Source organism: Cebus imitator, unplaced genomic scaffold, assembly GCF_001604975.1.
Source record: "Cebus imitator isolate Cc_AM_T3 unplaced genomic scaffold, Cebus_imitator-1.0 Scaffold310, whole genome shotgun sequence".
Lineage (NCBI taxonomy): Eukaryota > Metazoa > Chordata > Mammalia > Primates > Cebidae > Cebus > Cebus imitator.
Genome location: NW_016107625.1, coordinates 1,905,486 through 1,918,816, shown reverse-complemented (window position 1 = coordinate 1,918,816; position 13,331 = coordinate 1,905,486). Strand labels below are relative to the sequence as shown.

The 13,331-nt window shown below is 44.1% G+C and overlaps 1 protein-coding gene across 1 annotated transcript in view; it reads right to left on the bottom strand.

Moving 5' to 3' along the window:
• The window catches only part of ZNF483 (zinc finger protein 483), an 18,556-nt gene extending 8,199 nt beyond the window's left edge, over positions 1-10,357 (bottom strand). The window contains exons 1-5 of the mRNA XM_017503388.2: positions 10,246-10,357; positions 7,657-8,198; positions 4,326-4,411; positions 1,414-1,540; positions 930-1,025 (exon numbers count right to left, since the gene is read on the bottom strand). Coding sequence (XP_017358877.1) covers positions 930-1,025; positions 1,414-1,540; positions 4,326-4,411; positions 7,657-8,044 — 697 coding nt within the window. The 5' untranslated portion in view covers positions 8,045-8,198; positions 10,246-10,357. The remainder of the gene's footprint in view (positions 1-929; positions 1,026-1,413; positions 1,541-4,325; positions 4,412-7,656; positions 8,199-10,245) is intronic.
• Positions 10,358-13,331: the final 2,974 nt, after the last annotated feature.

The window sequence follows — 13,331 nt, the reverse complement described above, 5'->3', positions numbered from 1 at the left end:
TGCACTCCAGCCTCACGACAGAGCAAGACTCCATCTCAAAAAAAACAACAAAAAAAAACCTAATTTTTCAAAGATAACCAGTGTTAATGTTTCCCAGATAATAAAAATCCATACATTCCATGTATTCAGGCATGTGTGTATATGTACATTTTTTCCCTTTAACAAAAATGGAATTATTATACATGCTGTCCACTGGGTAAATTCCTGTTCCTTTATTCTTAAGATTCAACTCAAATGCGAATTAAAACCTTGCTCCTATATATTCATTCCCACAGCTCCTTCTACATGTGCTTGATATAGTATACATCACGTTGTTAACACTCCTATTTTGATCTGTCCTCTCGTGTCCATAAAAATGCACAGCTCACACCTGCTCCTGTGGGGATACTACCTGACAGCCCCTACTGCTGCTCTATGATCCAACACTACATTCACACCAATTCCCACGAGCTGCTCCTAGTCAATGACGGAATACAGGGATATATACCCAGGTCCATTTGAGACACAGGAATCCTTTGACAGGAGACTACAGCAAGGACTCCTGTTCGGCCTTGCCTAAACTTTTTTAGAACTGCACTTCAGTCTAAGACTTTTCCTACCCAACCTGCCCTCCTTCCTGTTCTCATTCACAGGGGTTAGACCAGCATTATGCTCTAATAGCTCTCCTGGCTTCTTCCAGTTCCTTCCTCATCTTCATTCACTGAATTTTTCCCCAGTAAACATCCTGCATGGCTAACCAGGTACTGGCATCTATTCAGAGGACTCAAACCAAGACTCCCCCACTAAAATGAACTGTCCAGGAAGGCAAGGGCTCTGGTCTAACCATCGTTATATTTTAGTATCTAGGCAGCCCAACATTTCAAAGTCTCCTCTCAACAGACTTGCTAAACAACTGTTTTCATTTCCTTGTCTACTTTTCACCAACTCACCTGGGTGGGAGCCTTTTGAGACTTCTTTTTCCAGCAGCCATGGCAATTCAACCCACTTCAGCTGAGAAATCAGCTCTAATTTTGAAACTGGAAAGTCTGCCCATAGAGAAAAGAACAGAAAATGGCTGTTTTGCATAAAGACATCCCAGCATTCATATATAGCCTCTGGTTCTCCAGGGAAGATAAAAGATGCTACCAAAACACACAGATATAAATATTGGAACTTGAGACAAAAATGGGAAAAGGTATTCCACTGATGAAATCAAAATGATGCTTTACATTTCCAATTCAATGAAGCAAAGACCTTTTCTAGAAGACACACTGTAGAAAAGCCAATTTTCAGAACCTGTTTTTAGGATTAGTCCTACAAGCCCCTGGGTCCTCAGCCAAAACAAAGTACTTCACATAGCACTTACCTTTCAATAAAGGGGGCAAAGAGAGACGTAAGTTTAAATGCTAGATAATGAAGAAAAAGTGTCTTTACCCAGAAATTCTAGGTTCCTGAAGTTTTCCAGTAGCACTTCCTTATATAGCTCCTTTTGAAAAGGCTCCAGCTTCTTCCATTCTCCTCTTGAAAAGTTCACAGCTACATCATTCAATGTTATAGATTCCTAGAACACCAAACAGTTCTTTTGCATTGGATTATTCCCAAACAGACCCCAAACACATTTTTTATTTTTTATTTTTATTTTTATTTTTTTTTGAGACGGAGTTTCGCTCTTGTTACCCAGGCTGGAGTGCAATGGCGCGATCTCGGCTCACCGCAACCTCCGCCTCCTGGGTTCAGGCAATTCTCCTGCCTCAGCCTCCTGAGTAGCTGGGATTATAGGCACGCACCACCACGCCCAGCTAATTTTTTGTAGCTTTAGTAGAGACGGGGTTTCACCATGTTGACCAGGATGGTCTCGATCTCTTGACCTTGTGATCCACCCGCCTCGGCCTCCCAAAGTGCTGGGATTACAGGCTTGAGCCACCGCGCCCGGCCCATTTTTTTCTTTTTGAGACAGGCTATTGCTCTGTTGACGATGTTAGAATGCAGTGGTGCAATCACAATTCTCTGCAGGCTCAACCTCCTGGCCTCAAGTGATCCTCCCACCGGTAGCTGGGACTATAGGCATGTGCCACCATGCCCAGCTTACTTTTAATTTTTTTGTAAAGACATTGTCTCACTATGTTGCCCAGGCTGGTCTTAAATTCTCGGGCTCAAGAAATTTTCTGTCCTCTATGTCCCAAAGCACTGGGATTACAGGCCTGAGTCACTGTGCCCGGCCTGGATAGGATATAAAGAATGGTTTTGATAGCATGTAAGTTTTTAAGAATTCCAAAGTAAGCTACAGAGTGGCTACTCATTCTATGATTGTTATAAGTGATTCAGAACAAGGGTATTACACAATCTCTGCCTCTTCCATTCACTCTCTAGTGTTAAATACTGTACAATAATTATCTGGAATGTATAACATTGATCAAGTTCACCTGAACACATCGATTTTTAGGATTAAATATTAATTGAAGGGTATGATTTACATTCCTAAACCCTAAGTTTGCAAAATTAATGTACGCTTACTACAGATAATAATTAACTAAATACATAATAATATCTGCAACTAGATTCCAATTTTTAACTTCCAATTACAAGCAGCAATTATCTATCACATTTGGAGAATCTATATTCAACAACATACTCACACTTGCAATTACTCCACAATTAATTATAAACAAGAATACTGACTCACTAAAATACACTTTTTTTTTTTTGAGGACTCTCACTGTATTGTCCAGGCTAGAATGCAGTGGAGTGATCTCAGCTCACTACAACCTCTGCCTCCCAAGTTCAAGTGATTCTCATGCCTCAGCCCGTCAAGTAGCTGGGATTATAAATATGTGCCACCACACTTGGTTGATTCTTGAAATATACTTCTTATTATAGCATTCTCTGCATGCTTTTTGAGAGGCAGTAGAGCAGAGTAGCTATTGGTACATGTATTACCTTCCTCTGGGAGCTGTAACAAATTGCCAAAACCTTGGTGACTCAAAATAGGAATTTGTTCTCTCACAGTTCTGGAGGCCAGAAGTCTGAGATTCAGGTGTTGGCAGAGTTGCATTCCCTTCTGAGGCTCCGGGGGACAGTCTGTTCCTGGCTTCTTCCTGCTTTCAGTGGCTGCAAGAGTTCCTTGTCTTGTGGCCCTATCATTCCAAACTCTGCCTAACTCTTCATATCACCTTCTTTTTGTGTTTTCAATCTCCTCCTGTCTCTCTAACAAGGACAGTTGTGATGGCATTTAGGGCCCACCTGTATAATCCAGAATAAACTCCTCATTTTGTTTTCTTTCTGAGAGACAGGGTCTCACTTTGTTACCCAGGCTGGAGTATGGCGGCACAATCATAGCTCACTACAGCCTCAACCTCCCAAGCTCAAGTGAAAGATTGTCTTTCCTCCTACAGCTCTACCACCTCAGATCCCAAGTAGCTGAGACCACAGGTACGTGCTACTGTGCCCAGCTAAGTTTTAGAATTTTTTTACATAGACAAGGGTCTCACTATGTTGCCCAGGTTGGTCTCAAACTCCCAGGATCAAGCAATCCTTCCATCTTGGCCTCCCAAAGTGCTGGGATTGCAAGCATGAGCCACTGTACCCAGCCAAAGATATCCTTTATCAAGTTAAGATTTAAGAACATGGGCTTCTGTCTGGGTGCAATGGCTCACGCCGGTAATCACAATGCTGTGGGAGGCCAAGAAAGAAGACTGCTTGAGGTCAGGAGTTCAAAATCAGCCTGGGCAAGATAGTAAGGCCCTAACTCTACAAAAAATATCTTTAAATGAGCTGGGCACACTGGTGCACGCCTGCTGTTCCAGCTACTGAAGAGGCTGAGGAGAGGGGATGGCTTGAGCCCAGGACTTTGAGGTTGCAGTGAGCTGTGTTTGCACCACTGCACTCCACTTCCAGCCTGGATGACAGAGCAAGGCCCCATCTCTAAAAAAAAAAAAAAAAAAAAAAAAGAAATGAACTTCCATTTCCATCTAATTTTATCAGTGGTAACTTGAATTTTATGTGTTTTTGTGTCAGTAGAATCAGACTCATGGCATTCTGTGAACTGAAACAAAATTGTGGGTGGAAAATGAGGTATGAGTTCCTTGCAAGGGAGACTACATTTTATTGTTTTAGAGAAAGGGTCTTGCTCTATTGGCCAGGCTGGAAGGCAGCAGTGGCATGACCACAGCTCACTGCAACCCTGAACTCTTGGGCTCAAGCGATCTTCCTGCCTCAGCCTCCCGAAGTGCTGGAATTACAGGTGTAAGCCACCGTGCCAAGCCTTTTATTTTTATATCTTCATACCACTCAGCAGGAGCCCAGTTAAGTATTCACTTAGGAACAAAAACCATCAAAAGCAAACTTACACAGGACTCAGTATTGGGACAATTAGCGACCACTTTATTCTCTTTTGATTTCTCCTCTTGGGAAACAGAATCTTGAGAGACGAGATCTAGGAAGGGGGAGAAAACCAGTCCAGTCTTTCAAATGGATTCTTCAGACTAAAAATCTTTACATATATAAGTGATACACAGGAAAAAACTAAGTCAGTTTCCCCTACTATACTCACAACACAAAATAATTCTGACTCCAGATATATGGAGGTATTTCCCCCATGCCAAGCAAGCAATTCTGTGGTAGATTCCCCAGCAGGCACCAGCTGGGTGTCCTCTAATTCATTTCTAACACTATCTACCTGGAGAATCAGCTCCCAAAGGTTAAGGCCTCAGTCCCACAAGACCATCCTCCACGTCAGATGCCAGTCTCATGTCTGAGCCTCCAGGGTTTTGACCAACAAGATACAAACTGGGGATCCCATGAGCCCCTCCCTGGGTTCCAATAATATGCTACAGTGGCTCACATAACACTTTACTTACATTTACCGGTTTATTGTAAAGGGTATTCCAAAGGATACAGAGGAACAGCCAGATGGATGAGGCACTGCAGAGGGCCAGGGGCTTGGATCGTCCATGCCCTCTCTGGGTGCACAGCTCTCCAGAACTGCCATGTGGTTAGCTATCTGGAACACCCCTTTTGGGTTTTTATGGAAGCTTCATAGACAGGCACAACTGGTTAAATCACTAGCCATTTGATCAACTCAACCTTCAGTCCCTCTCCCCTCTGACAAGTTGTGGGGTGGGGCTGAGTTCCAACCCTCTTAAGCACAGGGTTGATTCCCCTGGCAACCAGCACCCTCCCAACTCCAAGGTCATCTAGGGACTTTCCAAAAACCACCTCATTAACATAAACTCAAGTGTGGTTAATAGGGGTTTGTTATAAATAACAAAAAGACTGTCTTTCCCCTTTATAGCTCAGGAGCTGTTTTAGGAACCACGGACAAAAGGCCAAATATTTTAACAAAAGATACTCTTACTGCTCTAATCGCCCAGGAAATTATAAGGGTTCTAAGAGCTGCAAGCCCCTTTAGGTGAAGGTCATTCAAAAGAAACAAAAAGTTGCCCCACTCTTTAAAACAGACAACACCCACAGATAAAAGTTTCCTATGAAAACCTAGGCTTTTCCCCTTAGCTCATATAAAAATCCTCTCCAATCCTAAGCTCACAAAAACTGGTTTTCTTCTTTCTATAAACCCTGTTTAAAAATATTTAATTTGAACAATAACCAACTTTGAAGTATTCTAATTTGAAAGATGCAGTAAGGTAAAACTGTACATTCTTCATGGTCCTAGTGACAAGAGTCATGCAAACCTGCTAACTGAATGAAAGCACCAGGTTAGTCTCAAGAACTGACTCCACCAGATTCCTAAAGACAGAAAAGAGGCATCTAATAAAAACTCATGGAAACTAAATGTATCCAGTACGTTCAGATTGGCCCATTCTGGGCACACTGCCTATGAGTGATTCCTTCTCTACAAGGAGCAGTAAAAAATAAAAACATAAATACAAAACCCTCAGATGTCAACAACTCTTTTTCAAATAAGAAAAAGTACTTTTTCAAATCAAACTCTACCTTTTTACGAAAAGAATTTTACACAACTTCAGCGATTAGATGATAAATAAAAATTAAGAATCAGAATTATGTAATCAAACAGAAAAGTGAGTGATTTTAAGAAAACAGTTATACCCTACAAAATCCTAGAAAACAAATTTTTTTCGGAGACAGTTTCGCTCTTGTTGCCCAGACTGGGGTGCACTGGCGTGACCTCAGCTCACTGCAACCTCCGCCTCCTGGATTCAAGCAATTCATCTGCCTCAGCCTCCAGAGTAGCGGGGATTACAGGCGTGTGCCACCATGCCAGGCTAATTTTGTATTTTTTTGTAGAGACAGGGTTTCTCCATGTTGGTCTGGCTGATCTCTAACTCCTGACCTCAGAGAGTGATCTGACCGCCTCAGCCTCCCAAAGTGCTGGGATGACAGGCGTTTGCCACTGCACCTGGCCCAAAAGCAATTCTTTATTGCAGGGGCCTCCACACAGAGGCCCTAATTTTGTAGAAGCATAACACTGCAGTGACAAATCAGAGGAGTCAGGAAACCCAAATTTTAGATATACTAATTAGCTGTGTGATGGCAAACTAAGTGTATGGAGGTAAATACTATTTATTTCCCTATCTCAATATTTCCAAATTTTCCAAATGTATTTGCAGTATATTACACGGCAGAATACAAATATTTGTAACATATTTGAGAACATGAATAGCTACAAATTTGAGAAAAAGGTGAGCCACATCCCCTGAAAGGACTATTCACCCTAGAAGACTTTACATCAATATTTTATAATGATATCACTGTAATTCATAGTTTATATTTTATACATTTATAATATGTAATTATATACATATAATTCAGGTTTTCCTGCACTAAGGCTGTAGAACTCCACTGTAAAATAGTTAATAGTCACATGTGGCTATTTAAACATTAAATTTGATTTTTAAAATTCAGTTCCTTATTTGCACTAGCTGCTTTTCACATGCTTAACTTGAATTGCAAAACAGTGCAGAAACATTTCCATCAGCAAAGATACTGACAGCCCTGTTCTAGTACCATGCTAGTCTACACACTGGAGCTAGACATTAGGGCCTGAGCTGGTTGATTTGCCTGTGACTCCAAACACTTTCACAGATAACTTGTGTTCCTGAAGGGGATGGGAACGAAATTAATATTTCTTGAGCACCCACCATATATATCTTGTCTCACCTTTACAAGAAAACTACAGGAAAGATGATATCCTTTTTTAACACATAAAAATATTTACATTCTGCCAGGCACGGTGGCTCACACCTGTAATCCCAGCACTTTGGGAGGCCAAGGCGGGCAGACTGCTTGAGGTCAGGAGTTCGAGAGTAGCCTGGCCAACATGGTGAAATCTCGTCTTTACTAAAAATACAAAAATTAGCTGGGTGTGGTGGTGGGTGCCTATAGTCCCTGCTACTTGGGAGGCTGAGGCAGAAGAATTGCTTGAACCCAGGGCGCGGAGGTTGCAGTGAGTCAAGATTGCACCACTACACTCCAGTCTGGGTGACAGAGCGAGACTCCCTCTCAAAAAAAAAAAAAAAATTTATATTCTGAGTTTACACAGCTTGCCCAAAATCACACAGTAAATGGCAGGGCTGATTCAAACCCAATCCCAACTTCAAAACTCGGACTCCTCTTTAGCAGTAAATTGCTTTCTTTTGAGGAGTTCACTTTCAGACTTTGAGGCAACGTCTCCCACTTCCTCTCTCCATCTGTAATGCTCACCTTCTTTTTCTTCAAGCATCTGTGTCAAATCTTCTATTAGGGTCACCACCTCCTCACTACTCTCAGGATGTTGTGACTTTACCCAAACCCTGATCTCCCCAGGCAAAATGGTCAGGAACTGCTCAAACACCAAAAGCTCTAAAATCTGTTCTTTCGTGTGAATGTCTGGTCTCAACCACTGAGTGCAGAGCTCCCAGAGTTGATTCAGAGCTTTCCTGGGTCCGGCTACTTCTGAATAAGAAAACCACCTAAACCTCTGTCTGAAACACTCTGCATCAGCAGCATCTCCTCCTAAAATAGTTTCTTGCTCCCCAGAAGTAACCATTCCTGGGACCTCATTTTGTTCAGTCGAGGCCAGAGTTTGAGGGTCTGGTGAGATGGCTGTCATCTTGTTCAAGGGCACTACAGCTTGCACTGTGTATCAGGAGGAGGAATCCAGTCCCTTCACACTCTAGTTGAGTATCAGTACAGTCCAGCAAGAGGCACTATACACAGCCAGGAATATCAAGGTTCCAGGAATCCAGTTTACAGTCCTGCAGAAACTGTCAAGAAGAAATATTAAGGCATTAAATAAGTAAAACAAACTGTTGTCAGTCCTAAAAACAATGTTCTTGGTTTGGTTCCACACACATACCCAGAAAGGCCTAAAACAGCCCTGCTCAACTACTATATTAAAAGAATAATTTTCTTTCTTTCTTTTTTTTTTTTGAGATGGAGTTTCGCTTTTGTTGCCCAGGCTGGAGTGAAGTGGCGCGATGTTGGCTCACTGCAACCTCTGCCCCTACTGGGTTCAAAGCGATTCTCCAGCCTCAGCCTCCTGAGGAGCTGGGATTATCGGTACCCACCACCACACCCAGCTAAGTTTTGTATTTTTAATAAAGACCGGGTTTTGCCATGTTGGCCAGGCTCGTCTCAAACTCCTGACTTCAGGTGATCCACCTACCTCAGCCTCCCAAAGTGTTAGGATTACAGGTGTGAGCCACCACGCGCAGCCGATAACCGTCTTTATAGTCAAAAGCTGAGTAGCTACTTAAGGGTTATAAAAGGTACCCTCAAAGGAAACAGTTGCTACAGATTCAATAGTCCTCCTCAGCAAAATGTTATCAGGAAAGGTTTACAAGAGGACCCAGTCGCAAAGCTATTTAACAACTACTACGCTTTCTCAATGAAAGGCCACACATTTCTCACCAGTTGCTCAACTCAGAAGCCCAATTTAATATTTGACTTTCAAACTTCTCTTCCTCCTTACTTCTCCCATTATCAATAACCAGGTTCTGGCGATTTTATTTCCTAAGAACCTCTCCATTCTATCCTACTGAAACTGCTTAAGTACAGGCTTCTTCAATCCAGTCTCACACTGTAGCCAAAAAATTCCTTCTAATATGCAAAACATGATCTTATCACTCCCTTGCTTATCGTCCCTCACCAGCCCCCAAACTGTCTCTCGATAAAGTTCACAAGCAGGGACCATGCATTGTGATCTGAGATATTGCCTGATGACTTCACCTGCTGAGCTCTAGCTACCCGATTGACACTACAGCTATAAATTAACATCTCTCCATTCCCAGGCACACTCTGTATATACCCTCCTAGCCTTTACACCAAGGCTATTATTCCCTCTCCTCGGAATGTTGCTTTCTTTCTCCTACCAAACTTTTATTCGTTCTTTAAAGCCTGACTCCTTTCAACTGTCACCTCTTGTGTGATGCTCCGCTTGATCCCAAAGCACTCCTTTGCAAGCAGACCGCCCTGTGTTGCATGCATTCATTCATTCTACAAGTGACTGAGCAACTACAATGCGCTGGAACGGGACCAGGGGCCATGAGCTGCGGGGCCAGGCGTGGACAGGCCCGAAAGGGACCTCACCCTTACAGAGGGTCCAGGAAATGACAATAAAGCCGGAGCGGGACTACAATGAGGCAAGTGAAGGCTGTGAGAGCCTCGCAATGCAATTACCATACCAATAACAACCCATCTCCGAACACAGCGCCCGGCACACAGCACGCATGACGTCATTTATTCCTATACCAAATATTAGGCGCCCACGAGGTACCTGGCGCCGTGCTGGGCACCTGGGGCTCTGTGGTGACGAAGACCCTCAGCTCCATCTACAGGGAGTTTACACTGGAGGCCCGGTGAAAATGTGACGCAGCCAGAGGATCTCAACCGGAGGGAGGGCAAAAGGAGAGGTTTCACCCCCTAGGGGTCCTCTGACAATATCTGGACATATTTTTGGTTAGCTCAGCTGGGAGAAGAGGTAGTACTGGTATCTAACGGGCAGAGCCAGTGATGCTGCTACAAATCCTGCAATAACCGGAGAGCCTCCTCCTCACCGCCACGCCACACAAACAAAACAAGGCATTATCCCGCCCGAAATGTCAACAGCGTCCAAGAGGCGCAGGGAGGGATGGAGGGAAGGCTACAGCCCCGTCCCGCAGCGGAGTGCGCACCTCCCACAGAAGCAGCAGCAGCAGCGCAGCGCACAGCCGGTCGGTCGGCTGCTCCTGGTCCCCACCCCGCCCCAGGGGCGCCCTCGGAGCCTGCGATCCGGCCGCGGCCCCGAAACTCGGGGCAGGGGACACCCAGTACCTGCACCTGCATCCGCAACCAGCAACAACGCCACCGCAATGAGCTTCCAGAAGCTTATCCCGCAGCGAGTGCGCGCGCAAGCCCGCGGGGACCACTGCGCCTGCGCAGAGACGCCGAACAGGACTCCCCGAACGCGCTCGTGAGGCTTTCCGAGAGTCCGCGCTTTCCATAGGCTCCCACCTGCCTGTTGCGCATGGTCACTGGGAAGCGGCTAGTGGGCTCGGCTGCAGAATTATTGCTGCGCCAGAGGCTCAGAGGCCTAGAAACCTTTGAGGTTTGCAGATTCAGGGGGCTCCATCTCCTTAGTAACCTCAAACCTTCCCTACTCCCTCCTATCACTTCCATTCCCTGAAATCTAAGGTGGAAAAATCCATCCCAGAAGCATATTAGCGATGCATTTAGTGCAAGCCATAACGCCACAGCTTGAGTTAAACACATGTTAATCTTATGACTTCCACACCCGCCCCCATGGTCCAGTCCATCCTCATGGCTCACCTGGATTACTGCAATAGCTTCTTGATTTCACCTTACTTCTCTTGGCTATTCTCCACACACACCACAGACAGACCAACATTTTAAAACGCCAAAGTATATTCCTCCTTTGCTTAAAACCCTGCAATGGTTTCCCATTTTACTCAGTGAAAACCCAAGTATTTATAGTGGCCTACAAGGCCTGATGGAATCTTACCCTCTATAACCTCCCGTACCTCTTCCCCCACTTTCCGGCTCAAATCTTATTAGACCCCTTCCTCTTCCTCTAACCTGCCGGGTACTTCAGGCTGACCTGCTCCTCCCCTAAGTGGCCAAACGTCGGCGCACTCTCTCACCCCTTCAGGTCTTCCCAATGAAGCTCCCCCAAGATTCACTTAAATAGGAATTCCACCTCACTCTTGTTTCCTCTTCTAGCATACTCTATAGTTTTTTGTTGTTGTTGTTTGGTTTTGTTTTGCTTTTTTGAGACGGAGTTTTGCTTTGTCACCCAGGCTGGAGTGCAGCAACAGCACGATCTCGGCTCACTGCAACCTCCGCCTCCCGGCTTCAAGCAATTCTCCTGTCTCAGCCTCCCAAGTAGCTGGGAATCCAGGCGCCCGCCACCACGTCCGACTAATTTTTTGTATTTTTAGTAGAGACAGGGTTTCCCCATGTTGGGCAGGCTGGTCTCGAACTCCTGACCTCAGGTGATCTGCCTGGACCTTAGGTGATCTGCCTGCCTTGTCCCAAAGTGTTGGGATTACAGGCATGAGCCACTGTGCCTGGCTGTTTTGTTTTGTTTTATTTTGTTTAAATTTATTATTTTACTACTTGTTTGTCTTCCCCACTAGAATATTCATTACACAAGAGTAAGTAGTTTTATCTCATTTGTTCTAGGTTGTATGTTTAGGCCCTGGAACAGTACTTGGCCAATGATAGGCACTCAATAGACAATTGTTGAGCTTATGAATGAGTGCTTGCATAGATTATGGAGGGCATTGCAAAAAGGGCCAGGAACTCCGGAAAAATTGTTTGAAGGGTCCTAATAACTGGATGATCCCTGAAGGGGTAGAGTTGGGAGTGAAAGACTACATTCATTCTAGACTGAAGGAGCAGGATGATTTAAGGCCCTGCGACTTCAAAAGGACACAGCAAGCTCAACTAAATGAACTACTGGGCTTATCACAGGCAGCAAGTCAAACTGAAGAAACAGGGCTGAGAGTTAAGACAAAAGTTTTCTCAGTCCCAAATCCCATTGCATACTCTCCTCTACCCACCTCCCCTTGGCTGGCTTAAGTAAGACACATCAGGAAGAAGCTGGAGAAGGCAGAGGAATGTGGAATGTCTATTGGCTCATTATTGTAAATAGGCAAGTCAGAGGCAGTTTACTTAGCCGTTCTCAAGTTTTACTGTACCTTAGAATCACATGATGTTCTTTATTTGAACAAATTTGGGGGCTGGGCACCCGTGGCTTACGCCTGTAATCCCAGCACTTTGGGAGGCCAAGGCGGGCAGATCACCTTAGGTTGGGAGTTCGAGACTACCCTGACCAACATGGCAAAACCCCATCTCTACTAAAAATACAAAATTAGCTGGGCATGGTGGCGCATGCCTGTAATCCCAGCTGCTCAGGAGGCTGAGGCAGGAGAATCACTTGAACCCGGGAGGTAGAGGTTGCAGTGAGCTGAGATTGTGCCATTGTACTACAGCTTGAGCAATAAGAGTGAAACTTCGTCTCAAAAAAAAAAAAAAAAAAAAAAAAAAAAACTCCGTTAAAAAAAAAAAAAAAAAAAAAAGGAAAAAAACCACAAATGTGGGGAACTTCTGGCCCTCCCCATCCATCAACTTGTTCCAGGTGATCGTGTGCTTTGAGAAACACAGTACTAGTTGAAATATTCTGTAAGTAAATGACATGCTGCATATGAATAAATTACCAGGAAAGAATGGCATCTTCTTGGAACTGGTAGTCAAAATATAACTTTCGATTAAAAGTAACTGTCATAGGAGTGGTGGACTGTGCATCAGGAAGGAAGCTAGAAACTACAAATCAGTTTCACTTGTCTGCAATCTGGTGGGATCTCGAAACAGGATAAACATACTTAGGAACAGTTTAAGTGAGCTGTTTGTTAGTTTAACTGTTTGGGCTTCAGTATGGAGAATAGATTAGAAAGAGATAAGACCAGAGATAAAAAGACTAGTCTTATCATAATCCAGTATGATGGTGGCATAAAATAAAGGTGGTTTAATGGTGACGGAAGACAGACACAGGGCATAGTAGTATCAAGGGATAGTAGTAGGATTAGGATTTGGCGATTTATTGCAAATATTCATGGATGGTAACAAAGAAAACAATGTGCCATAGGGCATCTTACATTTTGTAATAATGGTCACAGCAATATATGTCCTATCCCACAAGTTATTCTTACAAGGTTATGTTGATATATCACCTTTTGAGAGGAATTATCTATGCTTCCTCCCCATTGAAACTAGGTTGATGACCTTTGTAACTACCTAAGCCAATACAATGCCGTGGAAATGATGCTGCCTAATTTCTAAATCTGCCCACATCCATAGAACTAGCGCCCAGATCAAGAAACACAACATGCGGCCAGGCG